This window comes from Rana temporaria, chromosome 7 (assembly GCF_905171775.1).
Source record: "Rana temporaria chromosome 7, aRanTem1.1, whole genome shotgun sequence".
NCBI classification, from domain to species: domain Eukaryota; kingdom Metazoa; phylum Chordata; class Amphibia; order Anura; family Ranidae; genus Rana; species Rana temporaria.
Window position 1 is genome coordinate 167,581,761 of NC_053495.1, and position 26,544 is coordinate 167,608,304.

General features: G+C 42.1%; 1 protein-coding gene across 1 annotated transcript in view; it reads left to right on the plus strand.

Annotated features, from left to right (window-relative positions):
* The window catches only part of LOC120945855 (tenascin-R-like), a 736,249-nt gene that overhangs the window by 613,191 nt on the left and 96,514 nt on the right, over positions 1-26,544 (plus strand). Inside the window, exons 11-14 of the mRNA XM_040360372.1 lie at positions 3,211-3,300; positions 12,559-12,822; positions 18,549-18,815; positions 21,606-21,725. Coding sequence (XP_040216306.1) covers positions 3,211-3,300; positions 12,559-12,822; positions 18,549-18,815; positions 21,606-21,725 — 741 coding nt within the window. The remainder of the gene's footprint in view (positions 1-3,210; positions 3,301-12,558; positions 12,823-18,548; positions 18,816-21,605; positions 21,726-26,544) is intronic.

Below are 26,544 nucleotides of genomic sequence, written 5' to 3' on the forward strand. Positions count from 1 at the left end.
ACCCCAATACTTTTAACAATACAGTGTAAGTATATCTCTACTTGGTTTTTCCTTGGTCTCCCTGCATAGTCCGTTAAATTCTCTGCTAATCCTCCCAGTGATGTCCACCTAATGCAGATTCCTGTGATGGTGTGATAATGATGCTGCACTGCTCCTGTATTCAAAGCAGAATTGCCACTCTAAAGTAGCCTGTGCCTGTTTGCACAATGGGATAAAAAAATCTTGCAGGGGGTCTCAGCATTGTCACTGCTGATTCATAAGTCTGTATCTTGTCAATCAGTACTTTGCCACACCTAACCCTGTCCACTGCTTTCAAGATCGGTAGCACTGACGTAGCTGCTGAAACCCTCCCACTGTGAGCTGCAGTGTCTGGAAGAAGGAGCATGTGAAATACAAGTGGAGAATTTTGTTTACTCAGGGAAGGTAGAGGAATTTATTTAGTTTACTTAATGGGGCTTGTGCAGTGCATAGTAGTGGGATTTGGGATTTTTATAGATTGCCATGCAGGAGTTTTTAGATGTTCTTTAATTTGTTCAGTTCTGGAAGTTTGCTATATAGGCATGTGAAAGTTGTAAGACAATTGCCAAAGAATATAAACTGCAGATCATTAGCATAAATTGAAGATGTCTAGCCGACAACCTCAGGCTACATGCAAATGTTTTGTCGCATCTGCTTTTAGGATAGAACTTTCTCCATAAAATGCCCCACAAGTCTATTTTTATGTTTGCTGAAGGAATAAGTATTTGCAAGTGTTGGTGGGTCTAGAAAACATGCTTGAATTGTCAGTGATGTTAGGGTAGAGATGTTTTAATCTCTTTTTTCAATTTGGAACGGTTGGGAGAATCACAATCTATCACCACATAAAATACTGTGTTCTCCAACAAACTTTTAATTCTAATATACTTTACTATACCTTTCTTTCACTCATTCTTTCACCACCAGCTTACCAGTAATCTCAGATGAGGGTCTGAGTTTTAAGAATAATGCTATCATGTCTAAAGTGTATCTAAGTCTAAGAACACACATGTAATAAACTTTCTAGTCCCAAGAAGTGGTGTCTTAAGGTGGCAATGCTCACCCACTGTACTATAACTAGAAGGGAGCAGCATTATCAACCCAGGACAGGAAGTGAGTAAAGCCCTGTACACACGATCGGTTCATCCGATGAAAACGGTCTGATGGATTTTTTCATCAGATATCCGATGAAGCTGACTTTCATCAGTCTTGCCTACACACCATCATTTAAAAAAACGATCGTGTCAAAACGCGGTGACGTAAAACACAGCGATGTGCTGAGAAAAATGAAGTTCAATGCTTCCAAGCATGCGTCGACTTGATTCTGAGCATGTGTGGATTTTTAACCGCGGTTCTCTTGAAAGGAAAGAACGCAGTGACGTCAATGCGTACGACGAGCATGCGCTCCTTACATTCGATGCCGTTGCCACCATCTTGCTTTACCCTACCTATGCCGTGAAAGCTACCGCGCATGCATCAAAGTCACTTCAAGCATGCGCGGGTTTTCACGGCCACAGGTAAGTATACACACTCTCGGGTTTCTCGTCGGGAAACAGGCCGACAAGAATCTCGACGAGAAAAAATAGAGCAGGTTCTTATTTTTTCTTGTCGAGACTCTGGCCAGATTTCCTGACGAGACAGCTGAATGCCTAATACACACGAATGGGAATCTCGTCAAGAAGCAGTTTTCTTGCTGGTTTTTGCCGAGAAAACCGGTCGTGTGTACGAGGCCTAACACTAATAGGGCCAAGTGTCTCTGCATCTGAACTGTAAAACTAGGAAGGTCAAAACTAAAAGGGAAGTACTGTAAACTAAAGGTCCATTAGTCTTTCCCAACCCCTCCCACTGGCTAGTGCAGTTTGTTCCAGCATTGAAGTGATCAGGTTTAAAACAGATCCCACAGTAAGTTCCCCAAATTGTATTCTAAGGTAAGGTCATGCTGTCTGTTAAAAAAGTGGGCAAGCAAGTTGTAGCCAATGGCCTCTCAACTCCAAGTTGTTTATGATTTTGCATCCTCCTGCTCTCTAGTATACCTAATCTGTGACACCAGTGATGACTCAGGTCCCCACATTTCTTACTGGTGATGTCAGCAGTGACTCAGAACCTGGTAACGGCAATCTCTCGCGGGACAGGTGACGCACTCTTACAGCTGTGACTTCTGTGTAGTTATGGCAGCCTTGTGTCTTTCCCTCTCTAACACTCCAACATAGCAGCCCACTCTGATGGTCACCTCTCACTTTTTCACACAAGATTGTCCTGAGCCTTTGCGTCTGCATACATTTTCCTCCTCTCTCTAGCACCCATCCTCTGGGACTTGTAGACCCACACAGATCTACAACAGTAAGTCCAATCTCTCTGGGGTCCACCTCCCCCAAAAGTCTTTGCTACTCCCAGCAGTCCTCATGCAAGGGGGTAGTGGCCTTTCCTGCCCAGGCTGCATTGCAGCCATTAACATTGTCTTCTATATCCTGGGACAGTAGGTGGGCTCTCATCCAGCAGCTGTGGCTTCAAATGCTAAGGCTTTTGCATAATTTATATACACCGCTTTTATAGTTGGTACATCCCAGAACTTTGACAGATTGATTACTGGAGTCCTCAAGATATGTAGGAAGCCAGACTATGATTCAACCAGCTCTTAACAATTTGTAACTTATAAAGCAGTGTTGGGTACACTTAGCTTTTAGATGTTAAGTGAAAATAATAACTTTGGAAATTATATTTGTATCAAGAAATACATGCAAGGCACATCAGAAAGATTGGCGATGCTGCTTTCATGACATCAAAGGCAAGTAATTTTTCAGCAGTCATGCAGCCCCTCTACAAGAAATTACATGTAGCCAACACCGCATCAGGAATTAAGTGACACATATCATGAAAGCAGACATATTAATATCTTTGTCTGGGGGTGTCTCAGTTCTTGTGTTATATGCTTGAGAGCGTATCAGTTAAGAAGCGAGCTGACAAAAATTTGATTAAAAACTTGATTAATACGCTTCTTGCATTTAACATGACACTGGAAGAATGATAAGAGGAATTACAGGAGTTTAAGGTGTTTAAAAGGTTCTGTTTGTGAAAGATTGATTGGACGATGAGAACATCACAAGGAGGAAAACGTTGTACGTAATCGTTTACAATGATGGACAGTGGATAAGCCCTTGTCCTTCTAATCATTATACGTCCTTTTTTTTCTTACAGATTTGATCCCAGGAACAGAATATGGAATAGGAATATCTGCTATTCGAGATAATCTCCACAGTGCCCCGGCAACAATGAACGCACGTACTGGTGAGTTATAGTCTGGCATTATGAGTGGCTATTTGTCTTATGCAGAATGTTAACTCCACATCCTGGCTTTTTGCAGTATTAAAGGGACACACAGATTAAAAGTATTGTATGCATTCAATTACTGTATTTATCGGTGTATAACACGCACAGGCGTATAGCACGCACCCTAACTCTAAGGGCGCGTACAGACCATCGGTCCAAACCGATGAAAACGGACCGAAGTTCAGTTTCATCGGTACAAACCGTCCGTGTGTACGCCCCATCGGTCTTTTGTCCTTTGGACAAAAATTAGAGAACTTGCTTTAAAATCGAACCGATGGACCGCTGACCGATAGGTCCAAACCGATGGTTAGTACACAAAAGCATCGGTTCTAAACCCGCGCATGCTCAGAATCAAGTCAATGCATGCTTGGAAGCATTGAACTTTGTTTTTTTCAGCACGTCGTGTGTTTTACGTCACCGCGTTCTGACCCGATCGGTTTTTGAACTGATGGTGTGTACGCATCCTGATGACGTAAATCTTACGAAACGTACGTCGAGGCATACACCATTCACGTTCTGACGCACTTCCGGGTCTGCTGGTTGTCGGCGCTGGCAAGCTGACACGCACGCCGCATCGCGAGTAACGCTCCTGCTGCAGCGCACGACTACGGGGACCCTCTCTTTTCCGAACCATGCCCATAGCCTCAGTGCCGGGATTGTGGCACCATCTCTGGTGAGGAGCCATTTGGCAAAGCTTTTGTATTATTGAATTTTAATTAAAAGGTATCACACTATCTATGGTCTCTCTTCTCATATATGCCACATCAAAATTGACCGCGAGATTGGAACCCAACCACACGGGACTGAGTTTCCCAAAAAGCGCTTATGACTTCTTTTTAGGTAAAGAGTCATTTGGAGTCGGTAAGGAGCTATCCTTTACCTGTTCACATCGGGTGTTTTGTATTACACTGGTAAAAGGCTTTTGTGATCACGAATAACCTTATCTCAGCAATCAAATTGTGTTATGAGCATTTTTTGTGTCTATTGTGCCAAGCAATAGACGGAATTTTTTCTGTTTGGACTTTATTATTGTTTTGCACATTTTATGCGGGTCACGTATGGACTATAATCAATGCATAATTAATTCTTGTTGTATATATACATATATTTATTTTGGTTTAATTTAAATTTATTTACTAGTAGCGCCCCCTACCTCACTTTTCCTGTGTACGCACATCAGACCATCAGTCTGCTTCAGCGGTAAACCAATGAAAACGGTCCGTCGGACCATTCTCATCGGATAGATCGTCCGTGTGTACGCGGCCTAGGAGGGAAGTTTCAGGAAAAAAACTTTCCACTGCCCCCTGCGTATAACACGCAGACACAGTTTACCCTCTATTTTCAGGGTAAAAAAGTGAGTGTTATACGCCAATAAATACAGTATATACATTAGACACAACCTACCAGCCTGTAGCTTTTATTTTTTCCAGCCTGCTTTAGTACACTATCCGGGTACATAAAATGTTGTTAGGAAACCACTGGGAACACTGAGTTTTAACCTCTCAGCCTCTGCTACCCCAGGTCTTGCAGTTTAGAACTTTCAATGTTGCTGGCCCCTACAGAAAAGGGTTAAAAGTGGACAATGTGCCTTCAGCCAGTATGTTAGTTTGGAGAAGGTGGGGGGAGGAAAAAGCAGGGCAGTTCCTTGCCATCCTAGCCTATTGGGCCTTGAGTTTCTATTAATTTACACTGTGTATGGAGACCTAGGATGCTGCAAGAGAAATAAGCCACCCTGAACCAGAAACCCTGGGGCAATGTCATGGCACCAGCTGCATACTCATTAGGTGATTAAATCCGCTGCTGAAAACTGAGGGTTTAATATATTTTTAATTCCAAGCTTCTAATTGCGGAGGCCACCAGTCAACGACTCAGAAGTTTTGTTATGCATATCAAGAATCATTAGAAAAAAACGTGTTTATGCACCTGATCCACTTGTAATGAAATCCACATGCAGCAGACCATGTTGATCCAAAGGGTCTTGTACAGCTCCAAGAGAATACATGCCACAATAACAGCATGTAGCTAATTTGAGAGTCAATAGCAATTGTAAGATAAATAGTAAGTACAGCACACTTATTAACATGGTAAAAAGTAGTTAACATACATTGTCAATATTCATATTTTATGCATAAAATAAGTGTGTGTTACTACCGCAATGCACAATTATGAGTATAGCCAGGGGGCCCGCAAAAGACACTTTTGGTAACATCTCAATACAATAATTACATATCAGAGCATTGAATTGTCCATACATTCTATGTAAATTCATTTTAAAGCTGCCATGTTTAAAGCATCTTTTTTTTTGCCTCTTCTGTCTCCGAAATCTCATGAGATTTAAGAAACATAACTGCCCGGGAAGAAAGAAGCTGAAATCATTACATATTACATGTAAAGCAAATGTCAGAAATAGACCAATTGTTCTGAAATCTTTTTAATGACAAAGTGGAGTTGACAGTTCCAGAAACTTTTTAACCAATATAAAAGAAATATTTTGTAGGTACTCTAGAAAATAATGTCACATAAAGTGACAGTGAAGACTATTGAGATGCCTTAGATCTAATTTGATGATAATTCATCTCTGCATAGGTTTCTTCAGAAATTTAAGATTTATAGTTATCCAAGCCGATATTTATTGAGTAGAGTAGATGAAGATCACATAAAATATATGTATTCCTTGTACAAAGACTGATATTTGTCTGGGCATGATGAAGTAGTATTATGCAGGAGCTGTACACCCAGGTGTATGGCCAAACCAGTTAAAGAGTTATTATATCCTAAGTATAGCACAACTAGGGCAAAAACATACAACACAAACATCCCCTGGGCTCAGTATCAAAATATATCATTCCACATGTATAAAATGTGCTCTACATACCTTCAATTCTACTTTGTGACACAATGAGATTAATTTAGTAAAACCGGAGAGAACAGCATCTTGTGCAGCCAATCAGCTTCTAACTTTGGCTTGTTCAATTCAACTTTAGCAAATAAAAAAATCTGGAAGCTTATCGGTTTATTTTCAGAGCTGCAACCAGAATTTGCACTCTCTAGTTTTAGTAAATTAACCTCACAGTTCCAATAAACATGTAATGCCCCATACAGACGGTCATTTTTTGTGATGAAAAAAAAATGACGTTTGAAGTGATGAAAAAAAACGACATTTTTGAAACTTCATTTTCAAAAACGATGTAGCATACACACCATCATTTTGAAAAATGATGAACAAAGTGACGGCACTCTAAAGGGGAAGTTCTATTCGCCTTGAGGCTGCTTTTAGCTGGTTACTTGTTAGTAAAAGATGATTCGTGCTTTTTTGTCTGTTACAGCGTGATGAATGTGCTTACTCCATTATGAATGGTAGTTTTACCTCCCGTCTCAAAACTTGCTTCTGGGCATGTGCGGGTTTAAAAACGTAGTTTTGCCCACACACTATCATTTTCATTGACACAAAAAATGACATTTTGAAAAACGACACAAAAAATTCGAGCATGTTCGAATTTTTTTTTTGTCATTTTTCAGAAGACATAAAATGACATTTTGCCCACACACGATCATTTTAATTGACATTTTTAAAAATGTCATTTTATTTCATCACAAAAAATGACCGTCTGTACGCGGCATCAGAGTAGGATCTTCAAGTTTCAAGGGCAATTTTGGAAGATGATTGGTTTCTATGGAGAGCTGCATCCGATGTTGTACTCTCCAATTTTTGTAAATGAACCCCAAGATATACCTATATAAAATAATAATCATGAAAGTCTCCAAATTTTTTTATTTACTGTGTTCTTTATCTCCAAAAATGATCATTACTTTTGTTCCCCACAACTGTGCTCTCCTATCTCACTCACTGGAGTTGATTGACCTTTATCTTAGTAAGGTTTTCAGAAGGAACTCTTTGCTCCATCTTCACAGATATCCATATCTCCCAGGAATGCTAAAAAGGAAAAAGTACTCTGAATGGTGTTTTCCCCGAAATTGTATCTTTTCTAGTTTAATCTAAAATGGCAAGCAGTAAAAAAAAACGAATGGGTCTTTCGAGATAGAACAATGCCATAGGACTACAAAAGACTAACTGGACTTTTAAGGTACAACAGCATTGTTGTGCCTTCAAAGTCCCAATAAGTCTTTTTTCCTGCTTGTTGTTCTCTACAATGAAGGGATGTGGTACATCTCTATAGAGTAAGGCCCCGTACACACGTCCGAGAAACTCGACGGGCAAAACACATCGTTTTGCTCGTCGAGTTCCTTGTGAAGCCGCCGAGGATCTCGACGAGCCAAGTTTCCTCATTGACTAACGAGGAAATAGAGAACATGTTCTCTATTTGGCTCGACGAGTTCCTCGTCGGTTTCCTCAGCCAAAAGTGTACACACGACCGGGTTTCTCGGCAGAATACGGCTCCGATCGAGGTTCTGGCTGAATTCTGCCCCATGTTTTCAATTGATAACCATTTATATACAGTATGTGCGACATAAAGTCATGGGGACTTCAAAGTACTTCATGCAGTACTTTGGTCTGACTTTCATGGAACTTGAGGGCCATAGCGTTCAATGTTAACCCTCAAAAGTTGCATGAAAGTCGGACCTGAATGTTTTACGTGCAACAGTGGTCCACCTTTGCAGAGGGACAAAAAGTCACATCCAAGTCGCACCCATTCAAAGTTGCATCAAAGTTGCACCAATATTGCACTGTTTTGCACAACTCCCGGCTGTTCTGGTCTTGGAAAATAAATATCCCACAGGACTCCTAGCACTAATAGTGGCCTGTACTCCCTTAGGATATCAAAGCACCCCACTGTCTCTTCTCTTCTGTAAAGGGAGGGGGGACGGTCAATTATTCATTCAGCTGCAGAATGGTTGGACTTCTTTCCACCAACTTCCTTCTGGCTTTGCTCAGTCTCTGGACAAAGATTCTTTGGTAGGCTTCCCAGCTAAGCCTAGCTAGGACCTCAATGTCTTCACAAGGGGTCTTCGCCTAAAGGACTGGACCCAGCAGCTCTGCCGCTGCTGGGCCTCAGAATATTTGAGCCCCCCACCTTATGGGCACACCACTCCAGGGATTGGCCAGAGTTTCATAAATATTCAAGCTGCCTGTCCTACTCTCCCTCCAACACTCTAGAAGACAGGGGTAAGCAGAACAGCAACCTGTGACACACAAAGCAGTCCTAAGCAAATCAATCCCTGCTCAACTGTTTACAGAGGAGGTAAACTAATTTTACCTAGCAGCCTACTCTGAACTAGAAGAATGCTACAGTACAATGACACATCATATATTCTCCTGGATTCATGTATATCATACATTTATAAATAGCACCAGTTGGGAGTAAATCATTTGTCTCCATTTTCAAAGCCAGAGGTCTTTATGAAACAGGCTGAAAGCATGTGGATTGTATGAATTGTCACAGATTACATGTTTGTGACCCAGCTGAAGTCTCATTAAACCCTCATATGCTTTTAGTCCTTCTAGCTCTGTTACATCCACACAATTCTCAGAGCAGATACAATCAGATTTTCGATGTATGAAGTATCATTTGAATTTTCAAAGCGTTGGGCTCCAGTGAATTCTCTGCTGAGCTACTGAGTGCCAGTGATTGAACTGCAGTTTCTAAATAATTTAGATATTTACTTGTATGTAGCTTACATATTTTTCATCCTTTTTTTTGTGACATGACAGACAATCTAGAGCTGGGAGAATCACAACAGCTTTCCCTCAATTCACAGAGGGGCTAATTTACAAGCATTCGCTTATGTGCAGAATTTACTGTCAAGCACAGCAGCCAAGTACTGTATCTCCTTGACCTTTATTTAATGGGAATGAGTTATCATGTTTAGCAGTATCTAACAACCAATCAGAATTCACGTATGATCCTATTAGAAAAGTAAGAACAATAAAAACAAATACAAAAAAAAAAAAAAACGTTACCTTGGCTCCTGTGGGTAGCTGAACATTGCTCTTTGCCTTGCTAAGTAAAAGTCACATCTAAGGGATTCAGTACTAATGATTTACAGTCTCATGTCAGCAGACTTAGGTCTGCATGTAATTAAATTCAATAATGATCTGTAATTGCTTTATTGAATGTTGAATGCCTGCGTTATTTGTGAAAAAAGCCAGCATATTGGTAAAAACATTTTTTTGAACAACAATTTGCAGCTTACCAGTCCTTAGATGTGCTGGCTGTGTTTTATCGTTACAGGATTTTTTTGTCTTTTGACCTGGGTCATCCTGCCAATATAACATCTTCTGTCCAAGGGAGACAACATTCACTGCACTTTATCTATGGAAAAGCAGTGTTGTCACTATAGCAAAGGATTACAGGCACCTTCTCTTCTCCTCTTCTTACATAAAATATATAAATAATATATAATATAATATAGTAATGTAGCCCCATTTAGTGTTCGTGTTAGTGTTCTACTAGTGTCAGAGTAGGTAATTGGGTCAGAATTACTAGAGTTCAGGGCAGCATGACTCATGCAGGCAGCTCTCTGTTGCCTCCCCCTGGTTCTGGAATGTTGGAGAATGTTTTGGAAGCTAGAGGGCAGAAGCTAGGAAGGTTGTCCTGCATATTTAGGGGCCTTTAGCCAATCCCCAGGAGGTGGGTCTGGCAGGGGACTAAGTGAGCCCTTAAATAGAAAGGAGTCATTCTGGGCAGGGGAGTTGGGTAAAAGATGGAGATACAGTGCTGAGGAGGCTGTTGGTGGCTCTTGAGGCAAATCCACTAGTCTGGGGGATGTACTCTGCCTCTTCGTGCATTGCCGGCACCTGGGTTTCTCTGAGAGGATACGGATTTATCCACATACTTAATTGGAGCGGTGGCTATCTTCTCTCTACTCTGCCTCTGGCCAGGGCTTGGCTGGAAGGATCCTACCACTGGATATGTTGGAAGGAGTCTTTCCTGAGAGGCAGCATGAGTAAGGAGGACATTGTGAGTACTACAGCCTGGTGCGTGGACAGCAGTGAGCTTAAGCCTACTATAGCCTTGCCCTGGGAGAGCTCCAGAGTGTCAGTCGAGTAGGCTGGTTAAGAGAACAGCCAGGTGGGCTGGTGAAGAGGCAGCCAGGTGGGATAGCATTATCTGCTGTCATACATTGTGCTACTTACTAGAGGAAATGAAAGCTCCTAGCTTGTAAGAGGCTGTTGATAATCTAACAGAGACTTTTAGCCTGTACGGAGTCAAGGGGAGCTGTACAGAAGAATCAATCGAGCTTGAATATAGGGAGAAAGTTGTCCCTGTTTTTTCACTTTCAAATTGGGCATCCCATAATTCCTATCCCCATCCAAGTTATTACCCTCTAATAAAAACACAAAACCAAACCTCAAGGACTGTTCACTGTGTCTGGATAAAAACTGAAAATGTTATGTGCCTGGCTGTGCAGCAGTGGGGAACCCTGTCACCTGCAGCTTTTACGGGGGTCATGCTATATTTGGGGGTTCATTTATGGGATTATTTGTCAAAGCTTAATTGAACAAGCTGATATTAGAAGCTGACTGGCTACAATGCACAGCTGCACCAGATTTTGCACGCTCCGGTTTTAGTAATTCAACCCCAATGTAACTAAGAGTGCAGCACAGGCAGATAGCACAGAAATGTATAAGCTGGCAAGATCTCTGGCAGGATCAACAAGTATTTTTTGCAATTATCAAACAGTTATAATGAGACATATCATACAGCCGAACTATACAGTACTATTTACGACTTGTACCTCTCTTACTTACAGGCTTAATGTGGTTGTAAATCTTTACATATACCCAATGAAGTAACTAACCTCAGGTGATACACAGAGATGAAACAAACCCTCCTACATAAGTTGTTATTGTTTATCTGCAGCCATCTTTCCTCTACAGCTGTTCAAATTGCAGACTTTGTACTTCTTATCTGAACTTTCAGAACACAGGGTCGGGGAGCTGAGGTTACACTGTGCAGAGTTCAGTGGGTATAGCTCTGACAGCTCATTGGAGGGAAAGGACACACCCCTTCACACAGCACACAGGAGCAAAGCTGAAGCTGCCAATCACAGGTTGTGTGCTGGCGCTTCCTCCAATGTCATCTTTTTACTTCTTGGTGTCAGTAAACTTGTGAAAAAAAGACTCATATGCAGATGAATAAAGTTCTAAAGTTCTTTTGCCCCCATCCCTTCTCTTTTACTCATATGCAGATAGCAGAGGAACACGGCAGCATACAGAAATTACACTCAGTGCTCTGGACTGAGACAAGTACACACCATAGAGGGATATGCTTTGTTTATATTTAATGCTAGAGTTTTTTTTAAGAAGCTTGTTTAGCTTACCATCTCTGGACATTTGTAAACTGATTTTCAATTCTTCCTAAAGCTCTTTCTTAAAGCATCAAACCTACAGCTGTATGTACATTGTCCCCACCCAGGGACCCCCCCCCCCCCCTCCTTGACATGTTTCATCACTACTGGCTTGATCACAATACTTATAAAGCCAGTAGAGGTAAAACACATCAAGGAGGTGGGTACCTGTACCTGCTAAGGCAATCTTAAAGCCCTCCAACCGAAAACCGAATCAGTGTTTAAAGCGGGGTTCCGGGCATAATTTTTTTTTTTGCAAGCTAAATTTAATCACATTAAATAGTCCCTAAAACATATTAATAGCTCCCCAATCGTTCCAGAAATCATTGCAAACACTTGCCTTATATCCTCCAGCTCATGTTGTGGACGAATCCATCATTTGTGTGGGCATGTGAAGCCCAGTTCCTTTTTCTTCCTGGTTTTCAGGGAGAGGTGCATGCTGGGCGATTTTTAGGCACAGTAATGCCCAGAGACTCCTGGGAAAGGAGTGTCATCATTTCCCATGAGGCAATGGGGTCTTAAGAAAGGAAGTTGAACCACCTAGAACCAGGAACTAGGCAGATTAAGAATTCTGCCTAGTAACAGCCAGATAGAAGTGAGTAAAACATTTTTCTTTTTTTTAAAAAAATTTTTACATTTAAGGTAAGCTGTTAATAGAAAGTTCATTTTTAGGGTGGAACTCCACTTTAAGTCAAGTCTTATTAGAAGATTATCAATTGAAGAATTTCAGCAAAACTATTACTCAACTTTTCCCAATAGAAACGGGAATAATTTATTTGCTACTGTATATATGTGAAGATGTCAAATATGATATGAAGAATTATAGAAAGAGTCACTGAGGGTCTAGCAGTTGCACAATGGTAATCTCTATCCAGGTGAGATATTAATGTCTGCGTTTTCTTTTAGAGTTGGATAGCCCAAGTGATCTAATGGTCACTGGATCTACAGACAAGACTATCTCCTTGGTGTGGACCAAAGCTCAGGGCCCCATCGACCATTACCGCATCTCTTTTACACCATCTTCTGGCATGGCCTCCGAAATCACAGTCCCCCCTGAAATCACCCAGTACGATCTCACCGACCTGGACGCAGGAACAGAATATACCATTACAATAATCGCAGAGAGGGGGAGGCAGCAGAGCCGAGAGACAACTGTGGATGCTTTTACAGGTACAGCTTTATTTCTTCTGTGTTTTATAGTCTGCTGTTTGATATTATCATTGCCCCTGCATTTACTTCCAGCTCTGAAACTGAACTTTAATCCTGCAGAGTAGATTCGGTGTTATTAATATTATTATTCTGCCTACTCCCACATACAACCTGGTTAGTGCATCTGAGATTTGTTTTACAACCACCTCAGTGCAAAACAAATTAGGTCATAAATATTACTTAAATATCACTGCATTTTTGTAGCAATAAAATAAGTAAAGCAAATTATTTATAGAAGACTATTCATTATGCTGAGACAATGGCCGGCCTTGCATTGCACTGTATCAATTAATTATCCCTTCTACAAGTGAAAACAATGTTTTAGACTTAAATTGTTACTGCCATTTCTAGACAATATGCAAATTGTACACGCAGCTGAAACAAATTCGGCTCTATTTTCTCTATCCTTTTGACACAGCCTAGGTTTTTTACATTGCTCTTTAATTGTTTTTCTCTACTTATGTTGACCCCCCAAAAACTAGGGGGCAGATCCACAGCGCCGTGCATTGCGCTAAATGACGTCATTTTTTTTAACTTAGACGTGAATTACGTCTATCCCGATTCACGAATGACTTACGCAAAAAATAAAAAATAAACGCGGGAACGACGACCATACTTAACATGGCAGGTCTAACTATACGCGACGAAATACCAGCCTTAACTATACGCCGGAAAAAGCCGACTAGAGACGCCGTAAAAAAATGCGCCGGCCGCTCGTACGTTCGTGGATCGACGGAAATAGCTCATTTGCATACCCGAAGCGGAAAATGACGTGAACGCCACCCAGCGGACGCCGAAGTATTACATCTTAGATCCGAAGGCGTACGAGGACGTATACCTGTCGGATCTAACCCAGATGCGTATCTTGGTTTGAGGATTCAAACCAAAGATGCGACGCAGGTAATTTGAAAGTACGCGGGCGTATCAGTAGATACGCCGGCGTACTCGCTCTGTGGATCTGCCCCTAGATATTTAAAGAGGAATTCCAAGTATGAATATTTTATACATAGTTTCACTGGCCCAGCTTTGACCAATATAACTATGCACATACAATAACTGGTCAATGTCCCTGGAAACTGGATATCACTAAAGTAGACATTGCTACTTCAGTGGTTGTCACGTGTTTTGGGATCCCGTTTTTCGGTCTAAGGCTGAGCAGCTGGCCGATGCATTCTGAACACGGAAGATTGGAAACTCAGCATGGACGTCATTCAGAATGCTTTGCACTTTCCAAATGAATTGAAATGAATGAAATGTTCTCTGGAAGAGGCAGAGAGCATGATGTCACTTCCCATGTCAACATCCTGTGCTCAGAAAGCAGAAGGCCAACCGCTCAAGCACACAGGATCCAGAAGAAAGTGGTGTTCACTGAAATAGCGTATCTACTTCGTAATTTCCAGTCTCCAGGAGGCTTGGCCAGGTATGATATATACATAGTTACATTGGTCCAAGCTGGACCAATGTAACTATGTATAAAATATTACCTGGAATTCCTCTTTAAAGCAAATCTGTGCTTTGCTTAGATGTATCCCTTCCTCCAACAGCACATCTTTCCAACATTCCACCTGCTATATTAGGTTGCAGGGAGCGAAGAACATACCCAGTACTTCTAGGTACATAGAAGCATGTACTCCAGGTAACCATGTTAGGCCAGTTACCTAGTATTAATGCTGTTACATTGGGAAAGTCTTGTAGATTGAACAGGGTGGCTTCTCCAACACCTGGAGGCAGGAGAGCAAAGGAAAGATGATGCTGGGGAGAGGATTGGTAAAATGAACTTGTTGTTTTGCCCTACTTGTGTCTTTGTCCCCTCTCATGAGGCTATAATGATGGGCTCCTTAATTTATTTTTTGTTCTGCATTTTGGAGAATCCACCAATGGTGTATGACACTGTCATGACCATCACAGTACTGGGAACGCTGCTGGAAATATCTCAGGACAGAACTCTTTATTATTATTATTATTATTATTATTATACGCAATTTATATAGAGCCAACAGTTTACACAGCGCTTTACAATGTATAGGGGGGACAACACAATTATAGTACAGTTTAATACAGAAGGTACAGGAAGGCCCTGCTCGTAAAACTTACATTCTAAAGGGAGGGGGTGGTGGTATACAGGTTAATAGCTGCAGAGAATGATTTGTTGGGGGTGGCTCGGGACAGCTGTTAGGTGGGTGTGGGATAGACTTTAGAGATACAGTATAAGCAACTTACCGTATTTATCGCGGTATAACGCGCTCTGGCGTATACCGCGCACACCCAAAGTGGCCCCCAATCCTGTGGGAAAAAAAGATTTTTTGTTGTTTTGTACTTACAGTTTTGATGTCTTGCGCGGCGTCCATCTGCGGCCTCGTCGGGTCCGGCGTCCTTCTGCGGCCTCGTCGGGTGTCCTCTTCGGCGGGTCGGGCGTCCATCTTCGGCGGGTCGGGCGTCCATCTTCGGCGGGTCCGGTGTCCATCTTCGGCGGGTCCGGTGTCCATCTTCGGCGGGTCCGGTGTCCTTCGGCGGCGTCCTCCCGCTCGTTTCCCGCCACGACTTTGAATACTGCGCCCGCATATAGCGAGCGCAGTACACTCGTGAATCTTCGGGCAGGCTCGGGCGCCTCTCGCACTGACGTCCTGTACGCTCAGGACGTCAGGACGTCAGTACGAGAGGCGCCGAGACTGGCCGAAGATTCACGAGTGTACTGCGCTCGCTATATGCGGGCGCAGTATTTAAACTCATGGCGGGAAATCGGGTATCGGCGTATACTGCGCACCCACGATTTTGCCCTGATTTTCAGGGCAAAATAGTGCGCGGTATACGCCGATAAATACGGTACATGTGATTCAGCTTGCCAAATACTAAAAAAATGAAATATTGGCCTTGGGTGGAGGTGGCCATAAAGTAAGGCTTCACTTAAACAAACAATATCACCACCAGAAGCACCTATATGCTTTCTTAGCTCTCAGTAATGGCACCTCCTTTTTATATTATGGGGCACAAAATCTCTGGTGCTGACTGAACCAGCACAGATCCCAGGGGTTCCTAATTGCACCAATTTAAGAATGTGTTGCTATGGCACATTCAGAAATAATTACTGCCAATTCACTGACTAGTAAACTGTTGGTAACTAATCCAGAGCTCAGAGTGAGGCATGTATGTTCTGGTATGCTGCCATAAATGTGACAGCTTCCTGCTCATGTCTGGTTAATTGCTAGGACTCCAGTGGCGACTGGCATAGTAGCAACTAATGGCGCATCCTCAGCCCTATTCAACTGCCGGGCGGGAGATTACCTTTATCTACCCAGTAAAAAAATTTGTTTTAGATTTAGATAGAGTGGAAAGGATTGGAAGCCCTGTTGGGGTTTTACTGTCCTCCAAAGCTCTGGTAGAGACATTTTCGATAACGTACTGTAATAGTGACAACAGTTTCACCAGAGAGGAAATGAATGAACATCTGACACAAGAAGAAGTGAAAAGCTGATGGGGGTTCCATTCTTGCTCTATCTGATTTATATCTGTGTTGCAGTAGGAGATTTTTCCTCACTTACTGTCTTGTGAAGCTGTTGTTAGGATGTTAGGATAGTAAATGAGAGATAATCTCTCTGGTTTGGATAGCAATGAAAATTGGATAGGGTTTTTTTCCCTACCATGACTAGATTACCAAAGAGGCTTTTACCCCAGTGCCTGACCACCACTCCACTGACCACTTATTATAAATTAACCAGACATGGTACAGACTGGAGATTAATGGCCATAGCAGCATATTAACACATGAATATCAAACAGTATTCCAGGGGTCCTTCTGGGCATGCACTCCCAGTACCTGTGTAACAACCTTCTTTTAGACCTCCAGCTGCATAAAGCACCGGCCCGGAGACAAACCAACATCACAGGTACCACAAGCCAGAATAATGGGAGCTATACCTCAGGCGGGTCCCTACAAATGTATCTTTTTGCTCCTAATTATAACACATCCAAGGACCTCGTGCCCCACTAGCCGCTTTGACAAAAATTCCCCAGCTCCAAAACCTGCAAGAAAAAATTGAAAAACCAAAACAACCCAAAAAACCTTAGGGAGGGATGGTGGGAAGAGTTCCCATCCAAGCTCTCTTCCAACTAACTCCTCCCAAACCCTTGCAATGTACCAACTCCTGAAGCCCCTCCTGCTCCCATCTTTTTCACCAATCGGGTGAGTGCAAAACTTCCTGCACTACACTAGTAAAACTACTCCTTTTCTCAAACCCCTTCTGACCCAGTGATGTTGACCCTCCATCTAGGCTTTTTCTTTTACTCCGGGCCTCTCTTGCTGTCTTCAAAGCTAAAGATTAATGTTTTTAGGCTTGACATATGCTTTATTTTAGGATATGGTCAACAAGACTTCATGTGTGCAGGAGGGGGTACTTGAAATAATTTTTTAACAACCCTAAATGTTTTTGATTTAAAAAGGCAATGCCCTCCTTCCTTTCACAATTCCTTTGAAAAATACTTTTTTTTCCAACGCCACACAAGCCCAGTAAGGTGCAAGATATTGTGCACAAAACTCTCTTTACCTGCAGTACATTTAAAGCATGTGGTGAAGGTATGTTGGCATACTCATTTGATTCATGTGAGGATATTATTACAAAGGTCCCAGTGAACAGTTTTTTCCATAAGAGGCCCAAGCTCAGTTGCCCAAAATTGAGTTATTAAAAACAAGTCATAGTTCACAAATTGTAATCCATGCTGTAATGAAATTGCTTTCAGCTCCTTCTGTTCTTTTATTATTCCCAAACATTTATAATCACTGCACATAATTTGCGCCCCTATATAGATCAGTCTTCACACATTTTGTAAATTAATTTCGAATCTTTCAATTTTTTTTGTTATTATTATATTTAAAAATAAAATAATCGTGCATTAATGTATGTATTTTATTGTGTTTTTTTTTTTTTTAAATTATGTTGAATTTTCTAAAATAAAATCTTTCAGGGTGCTAAATTCAATCAGCTAGTCCAACAAAATATATTTTTTTGCATAATCTTTAAAGTGACTAATAGATGTATTAGTTTCAACAGACCAACAACCAGTAAAATGTATAATCCTTGTATGTGTGTAACCAACTTAAACTTTTTCCTTTTTTATCTGGAAAAATTGCAATACACTGTTAAAAAAAAGTAGATAATATTCGAAAACGTTGTACCTTTTTTAGCACCGTGTTCGTTTGAAGACAAACCCAGTGTTGCATACTATTGAACATCCAGTTGGTCTTTCCTTGGCCAACGTTAGACGTCACTGTGCCGATGCAGAACACTGCACCAGTACTTTGTATTTGAAGCTAAATATTGCATCTGCTTCTTATATTTTGAGGGCACTTTGATGGCAAATTGTCTGCACCTGAGGCTCTGCAGATGCTACAACCGTTGCACATGTTAAGAAGAATGCGCTGCCAGTAGTGAGGTACCCTTGCTTGTTTGATTAGTTTAGGAGGAAAATAAGGACTAAGTTGGCATCTGTGGAAGCAAAATCTAGCCAATGGAGCCCTGGAGAGGTATAAGAACAGAAGCCAGTAGATAATTCAAGCCACTGGTGCCTGTGAAGTATCAATATTGTGTGCCTTGTACTATGTTATTAAATCAGCTCATTTACTGCAATAAAATTTTGATGGAACTGCTCATGGAAAATCTTTTTTTTTTTTTTTCATTCTCCAAAACCTACAGGCTTTCGGCCCATCACACAGCTTTATTTCTCTGGTATAACAGCATACAGTGTGAATGTCTCGTGGACAGACCCATCTCCTCCAGCTGACCGCTTCATCCTGAGTTATACCCCCATTGGGGGTGATGAACCAATAGAACTCTCACTTGATGCCTCAGTCAGGCAAACCCGTCTCATTGATCTGTTACCCAGCACAGAGTACCTGGTCACCCTCCTGCCCATACATGGGACATTAAGAGCAGAGCTGGTAGAAGGCACGGTAACTACAGGTGAGCTGGTTTAAAATTGTTTTTAAAGTCAAGAAAAAGGTATTATTAATTTGTAAAATTACAAAATGGGTGGTCCGCCACACAGCTATTTTAGTTTCTTCATTAACCACTTTACAACCGGGCCTATTTTGGTACTTCTCTCCTTCATGTAAAAATCACAATTTGTTTGCTAGAAAATTAATCAGAACCCCCAAACATTATATATTTTAAGCAGAAACCCTAGGGAATAAAATGGCTGTAATTGAAACTTTTTTTTCTCACACGGTATTTGCGCAATAATTCTTCAAACGCCTTTTTTTGGGAAAAAATATGGTTTCATGAATTTAAAAATAACAAAACAGTAAAGTTAGCCCAATTTTTTTATATAATGTGAAAGATGATGTTGATGCCGAGTAAATAGATACCTAACATGTCAAAAATTGCGCACACTCATGGAATGGCGCCAAACTTCTGTACTTAAAAATCTCCATAGGTGACGCTTTAACATTTTTTATAGGTTACTATTTTCGAGTTACAGAGGAGGTCTAGTACTAGAATTGTTGCACAGGCTCTAACGAACGCGATGATACCTCACATGTGGGGTTTGAACGGTGTTTACATATGTGGGCGGGACTTACATGCGTGTTCGCTTCTGCGCGCGAGATAACGGGGACAGGGGCGTTTTGATTTTTTTTTTTATTATTTTACTTAATTGTTTTTATTTTTACACGTTAAAAAATTTTTTTTTATCACTTTTATTCCTATTACAAGGAATGTAAACATCTCTAGTAATAGGAATCAGTGTGACAGGTCCTCTTTATGGAGAGATGTGGGGTCAATAAGACCCCACATCTCTCCTCCAGACTTACAAGCATGAAATCGGTGAAAAAAAAATTACCGATCACATGCCGACAGCCGCGATTGCGGCTTTGTTTACTTCCGGGTACTGGGCGTGACGTCATAACATCGCGCCCGGGCCTCCGACGGTCATAGAGATGACTGGTGACGATCTGGTCACCAGTCATCTCTATGCTTTCCAGCAGCGCTGACCTATTCGCTCTCCGGGCCCCCGATGGCACGGGAGAGCCCGGAGAAGCACCGGATGGTGGCGGGAGGGGGGGACGTCCAGTCCCGCTGCCTATAAGAACAGTCAATCGGCGGAACCGCCGCTTTGATCATTCTTATCATGCACAGAATCGGCAGCTGAAGACGGCGATATCTGAATGATGCCTGTAGCTGCAGGCATCATTCAGATATCAATGCACAAAGCCGAGGATGTCCCAGGGACGTCCTCGGTTGTCAAGAGGTTAAGGTATGCAGATTAACTGCTTGCTGACCAGCGCACGACTATATACGTCGACAGCATGGCACGGACAGGCAGAAGGACGTATATATATGTCCCCTTTAAGATCGCGGCATTGTGGATGCGCGCCCGCCGCAAGCTCTGTAAGCCCGACCGCGGGTCCTCGATGGCCGCGATCGTCTCACGGTGAGGAAGAACGGGAGGATGCTGATATAAACAAGCATCTCCCCGCTCTGCCTAGTGACAATGACAGTGATCACCGCTTCCTGTAATCGGCACACAGCCCATCCCCCCTACAGTAAGAATCACTCACTAGGGCACACTTAACCACTGCAGCGCCACCTAGTGATTAACCCCTTCACTGCCAGTGTAATTTTCACAGTAATCAGTGCATTTTTATAGCACTAATAGCTGTAAAAATTACAATGGTCCCAAAAATGTGTCAATGGTGTCCAATAATTTGCAGTCATGATAAAAATTGCTGATCGATTTTTGTTTTAACATTGTCATTGTGTATTCCATTGGATGCATTATATGTAAAAAAAATTGTACCACTTTATAAATATTAAATAATCTTTATTACTTTTTCATGTGCCTACAAAGTCCATTTTCTCTCTCTATACGTTCAATTCAACTATTCAGGACGTGGCACAATTGTACAATTGGGTGTTGATTACCACCCAAGGGCATTTGAAATCAAATCTCTTAATCAACATGGATCACATCTCTTTAGCTGTCAGTTGATACGCAACTAATGAGTGTTTCAACTTGGCCAGTAGAGAATGGAGGGTGCAAAAAAATTGGCTCACACATGGGCACTTTTGATTACTCTCTCCTTCATTGGTTGACCTAATCACAACCAATGCTATTTGCTTGTGCTTGCAGGGCCACCAAGGGAAGTTCATCTCCATCCTTAAAGAGGGGTTCCGCCACCCCACCCCCATGAAAAATGACTGTAGCTGCTGACCTTTAATATTAGGACACTTACCTGTCCTGGGTTCCTGTGATGTCGGCACCCCAGTCGATTTTCAGATTGGCTGTCGGGTGCTTCTGCCGCCATACCTGGTAAAAGAAACCGGCAGTGAATCCTTTCGGTTTCAAAGCCAGTTCCCTACTGTGCATGTGCAAAGCATGCTGCGTTTTTTAATTGGCCTGGTGGCAGAGGAAGGAGGAGGGGGCCCAACTTTTGAGGGACGGTGCCTTGGTGCTGTCTCCGGAAGTGGGGAAGGGTACCTGTAAAAAAGAGGTATCCATTCCCCCTCCCCCTAAAAGGTACCAAATATGGCACCGGAGAGGGTGAGGAGGCAGATTAGTGGAAGTTTCACTTTTAGGTGGAACTCCGCTTTAATAGAAATCTGAAACTGTAAAGCGCTTTATCTACCATAAAATAGAAAAATACATTCTAGGTTAACTGAACCCTTAATTTATATTCTTGAGTGACTAGGTTTCATTTTTCACAATCTCCGTTAATGTACTGTATTTCCTTTTCTTACTTGTTTTCTATGTAGGAGTGGCACCACCTATGGATGTATCTGTGATGAATGTAACAGAAGACTCAATGACAGTAATTTGGAGACCACCTCCTTCCTCACTCCACCATTATCGACTGTCTTACCAATCTACTAAAGGTAATGAAATGCCAGTGGGAACTCTCAGCTTGGTCTTCAAGTCTTAGTGTTTTTTTCCACTGTATCAAAAATTGTTTTTGGATGGAAGAAACGCATAATTCGAGAACCTACTGTAATAATCATATCCATATCCACTGAGGAAATGTTCTTTGGTCAGAGGAAGATATTAGAGTAGCGACTTAATCATGATAATGACCTTAATATGGAGTTATGGCTTAAAGTATGGCTTAAAGTACTGTAATGTATGTATGTTGGTCTGTGTGTATAGTGTAATATTTTCTATACTGTAAAGTGTATTATAATTACATACATTATTTTAGCTGTGTATACAATGTAGGCAGATCATGACTGGTAGGAGGGACCAGCGGGGGGCTGTACAAAGCTTTCTGAAAATGTTGCAGAACTCTGTCTCGGTACTCCTCCCAAGAGCCCCCAGCCCTGATGCAAGCAGCGAACTGGCTCTTAGGAGGGGCTATGCAAGTATCAGAATGGCTTGATGGGTGGATGTCAGTCTGGAGGGGTGGGTGTTTATAGGCGGACTGCATTTGCATGCAGACCCACCTCGGGAACACCCATATGCAGGGCTGGTGCATTTTTGAGACCATAGGCGAAGCCTAATTTTGCAGCCCCAATGGCTCCACATTTGACTCCACCCCATTTGCCCTGCCCATGTGACAGGAGGCGGCGCTATACAGGAAACATCTGCTCTGTTTCCTCTAGCTCTGGCTCCAATGCAGCGCCGTGCCTCTAATTACACTGCTGGTCAGACGAAGCAGCTGCCTGAAACGTTAGTTACATGCTACAGCCTGCAGAGCATACAGACGCGGAGGGAAACCAGCGGCCGGGCGCCCCTAGGCAGCACTGCGCCCTAGGCGGCTGCCTAGTTTGCCTAGTGGTAGCACTGACCCTGCATATGTGATTCTGAGCCACCATGTTTGAAAGAACCAAAATCAAATGAGAGAAAGGGTCAGGCCAGGAACAGTGAGGCTGGAGAGGAATAAGCTACATGACAATGGACATCCTCTAACCAAGAAATGGGGCAGGCTCTATCTTACCTGCTCCAACTTCTAATGCACACTATGAGAAGCTCACAGTATGCAGTAAGCAATTTTATTTTACTATCTATCTCTTTCAAAAATCAATCAAGGAAAATTGTAAATATTATTTCTTCAACTTGCGGGTGGAGCGAGAAGATCGTTGCGGTTTGGGAGGTTCAGCGGGTGGCGAGAAGATGTTTTGTTGAGGATTTTCTTCCTGATCATGTTGAAGAAGGCCAATGTAATGGTCACCACCGTTTACGATATTCCCATTCAATCAGCCACGACAGCTTATCCGACAGTCAGACAAGCCAGCAGACATGATCCATCTAATTTCCTAGAATAACGAGACATACGCTCTGTTACTGGTTTCAAAATGTATGAACACTTTTAATGGTAACTTAGCTTTCCTTTATACAGTTTTAGAAACCAAGTGAACAATGAATCAACTCTACCCACACGGCACTTCAAAACACACTCTCTTAGACAATGACATTCAGTTGAGTTGATTATTAGTCATCCCCCAGACGTCCCGTCTCCGCAATAATAAGCTATTCACACCTGATCATCTATTGATGATCAGGTGTGAATAGCTTATTATTGCGGAAGTCAAGGTGCAGGCCAGTCAAATTTGTGCAGGCCAGTCAAATTTCTCCAACCCAAATTTGCTCATCCATGTCTTTATGGACCTTGCTTTGTGCACTGGAGCGCAGTCATGTTAGAACAGGAAGGGGCCATCCCCAAACTGTTGGGAGCATGAAATTGTCCAAAATGGTATGCTGACACCTTAACTAAGGGGCCAAGCCCAACCCCTGAAACGCATCTCATTCAAAGTCCCAAAACCCCCCCTTCTTCTACCCCTGAAAATCAACCCCCACACCATAATCCCCCCTCCACCAAATGATTTGGAAGAAAGAAAGTTACCGCTCCAGGTGGATTGTGTTAGGATGATCAGTATGGTCTCAGAAGATCAAGGGTGCGAAACGCGTCAGCTGTTTTACTCCTGTGTTGTGTGCTGTGACTTGTAGTGCATTTTTCCTTTTTTAAATAAACCATCAAGGTTTTTTGGAGTGCGGCTGTCCATATTTTCTTTTTCCATTTGTTACCAAATGATTTGGACCAGTGAACAAGCTGGGCCCATAAAGACATGGATGAGCAGATTTGTGGTGGAGGAACTTGATTGGCCTGACCTCAACCCAGTAGAACACCTTTGGGATGAATTAGAGTGGAGACTGCAAGCCATTCCTTCTCGTCCAATATCAGTGCCTGACCTCACAAATGCTCTTCTGGAAGAATGGTCAAACATTCCCATAGACACACTCCTAAACCTTTTGGACAGCCTTCCCTGAAGGGTTGAAACTGTTATAGCTGCAAAAGGTGGTTGAACTCAATATTGAACCCTACAGAATAAGCCTGGAATGCCATTAACATTTATGTGTGTATAAAGGCAGGCGTCCCAATACTTTTAGTAATATAGTGTAGGTGTATAGAGGTGTTAAGAGGCTGGGACATTTAGAGACAGAAAAAAAAGCACTACCAGCGTGTCAAGGAGCAGTAGCGTTTTGTCAGAAAAAATTGCTTGAAGCTTGTAAACGTGCATAAGCGCTAGGCGTATTTAGTGCTTGGGTGTTATTTAATTTCAATGGCCAGAACAAATTATTATTCTGGTAAATTAAATAAATTAATGCCCAAGCGCTTGATGCGCCCGAATGCGCCTAAACACATTACACGCTTTTACAGCCAAAACACCGGGAGGAAAGACATCTAGTGGAGATAGCAAAACATCAAGTGTGCATAAGGCCTAAAGTAAAACTATGATGGAATTTAAGTAAAAAACCCATCATTATTAGGCTGTGAATAGACAAATTCCCCCCATCCACCAATCATGGTGGATGGAGGAATCCTCCCCGGAGGAAACATATACAGTCTATATAGATAGATTATAAATATTTTTTTCTTCTTGTAGGTGATCAAATTATTTCTGTTCTCAGTTGCATAAGGCGGTTAAAGAGGTAGGGGTGGACAAACAGCAGTACATTGACACTGATCTTCCCAGTGAATAGCTGGGGGCATGTCAGCAGGACAGGCAGGCTGTTTTTCCAGCACAGCCAGAAAACTGACCATGTTGGGACAGATGTGCTATCATGCTTAGGTTGGTCAGTTTAAAAAAGGAAAGCAAGAGGACTGGCAGGAACACCAGGTATTTCACCCGAAGGAATAAATGCAAAAATACACAAGAACATTGTACAAAAGGCACTTATCAGGAATATGAAATGTTGGGTTAATGCATTCATTGAGAATTGTGGCTTCAATAAAAGAGTACATTTCTATGCCGGGCTTTTTTCAGCTGGAACTTGGTGAAGCTCAATTCCACCGCCTTTGGCTGAGGCCCTTCTCTTCCTGCTCGCCACTATCACTTGTAAACACAGAAGTCCGGCTTCTGTGTTTACAAGTGACAGTTTGTCTTCCAACAGCTCCCATAGATCTGATCTCCTGAGAGGCTCCCACTGAGTGCAGGATCTGGGAGATGTAGGTGCCTGGGGTGCAGTGCAGATGCTGACTCCCCCACTGGAGGATCTCCCTGAAAATGAGCAAGGCAGAGCCACCTATAGTGTGTGGAGAGATACCAGGGAAGAAGAGGGGTGAAGGTGAGATGTGGATGGAGGATGCAGAAGCAAGTAGCTGTGGAAGAAGGCTCTGCACTCTGTGTGTAGCATAACCCTAAACTCTGCACTCTTTGCGTAACCCTACCAAACTCTGCACTGTATACGTAATGCACTCCTGGTAGTTAATGCCCCTTTAAGACTCTCCCACCATTAGTATTATTTGACCATACCCACTATTTGATGTGGTTTGGATTGTGTGTGTGTGTGTTATGGTTGAGTTCCTGCATCTATTTTCTGAGAAAAAAAATCCTGCTTCTATAATTTTGTGTTGGTGGAATAGAAATCCATAATATGTTTCTTTTATGCAGTTTTTAAAGGGGTTGTAAAGGTTTGTTTTTTATTTTCTAAATAGGTTCCTTTAAGCTAGTGCATTGTTGGTTCACTTACCTTTTCTTTAGATTTCTTTTCTAAATGTTTTTTTTCGTTGTCTGAATTTCTCACTTCCTGTTTCTTCTCAGTAACCTTGCCCCCATCATCCGAGCCGTTCTGGCTGGGGGTTAGTAAGCGTGCTCAACCCCTCCCTTGGGACTACATTCCTGCGGGTGTTTCACAGCGTCTCCCCACAGGGATGTAGTCCCAAGGGAGGGGGCAAGAATGATGACTAACCCCCCAACCAGAACAGCTCAGATGATGGGGGCAAGCTTACTGAGGAGAAACAGGAAGTGAGAAATTCAGACAAAGAAAAAATACATTTAAAAGGGAAATCGAAGGAAAAGACAAGTGAACCAACAATGCACTGGCTAAAATGGACCTATTTAGAAAGTAACAAACAAACCTTTACAACCCCTTTAAAGAGGAAAGCAGAAAAAGTTTAAAAAGATTTCACTTTTACAAAACTTACTTTTACAATAAACAGATTCAAAACATCTCATTAAAACCATTTCTATGGTAGAGATGTCAACGCTCCTCTGAATTATTATTATTTATTTTTTTGATGTTGCTTCTAAGCTATGTCACTTGCTTCTTCTGCAAGACAGCCAATCAGAAATTAGTAAGTAAGCAGAAGATTTCACATTGGGGGGCTACGGAGATGTCTATCATGATGTGATTTTTTTACAAGTTTTAAGAGACAACCCTATTGACTAAAGGGAATTTTGCATCTCGATGGAGAATTAA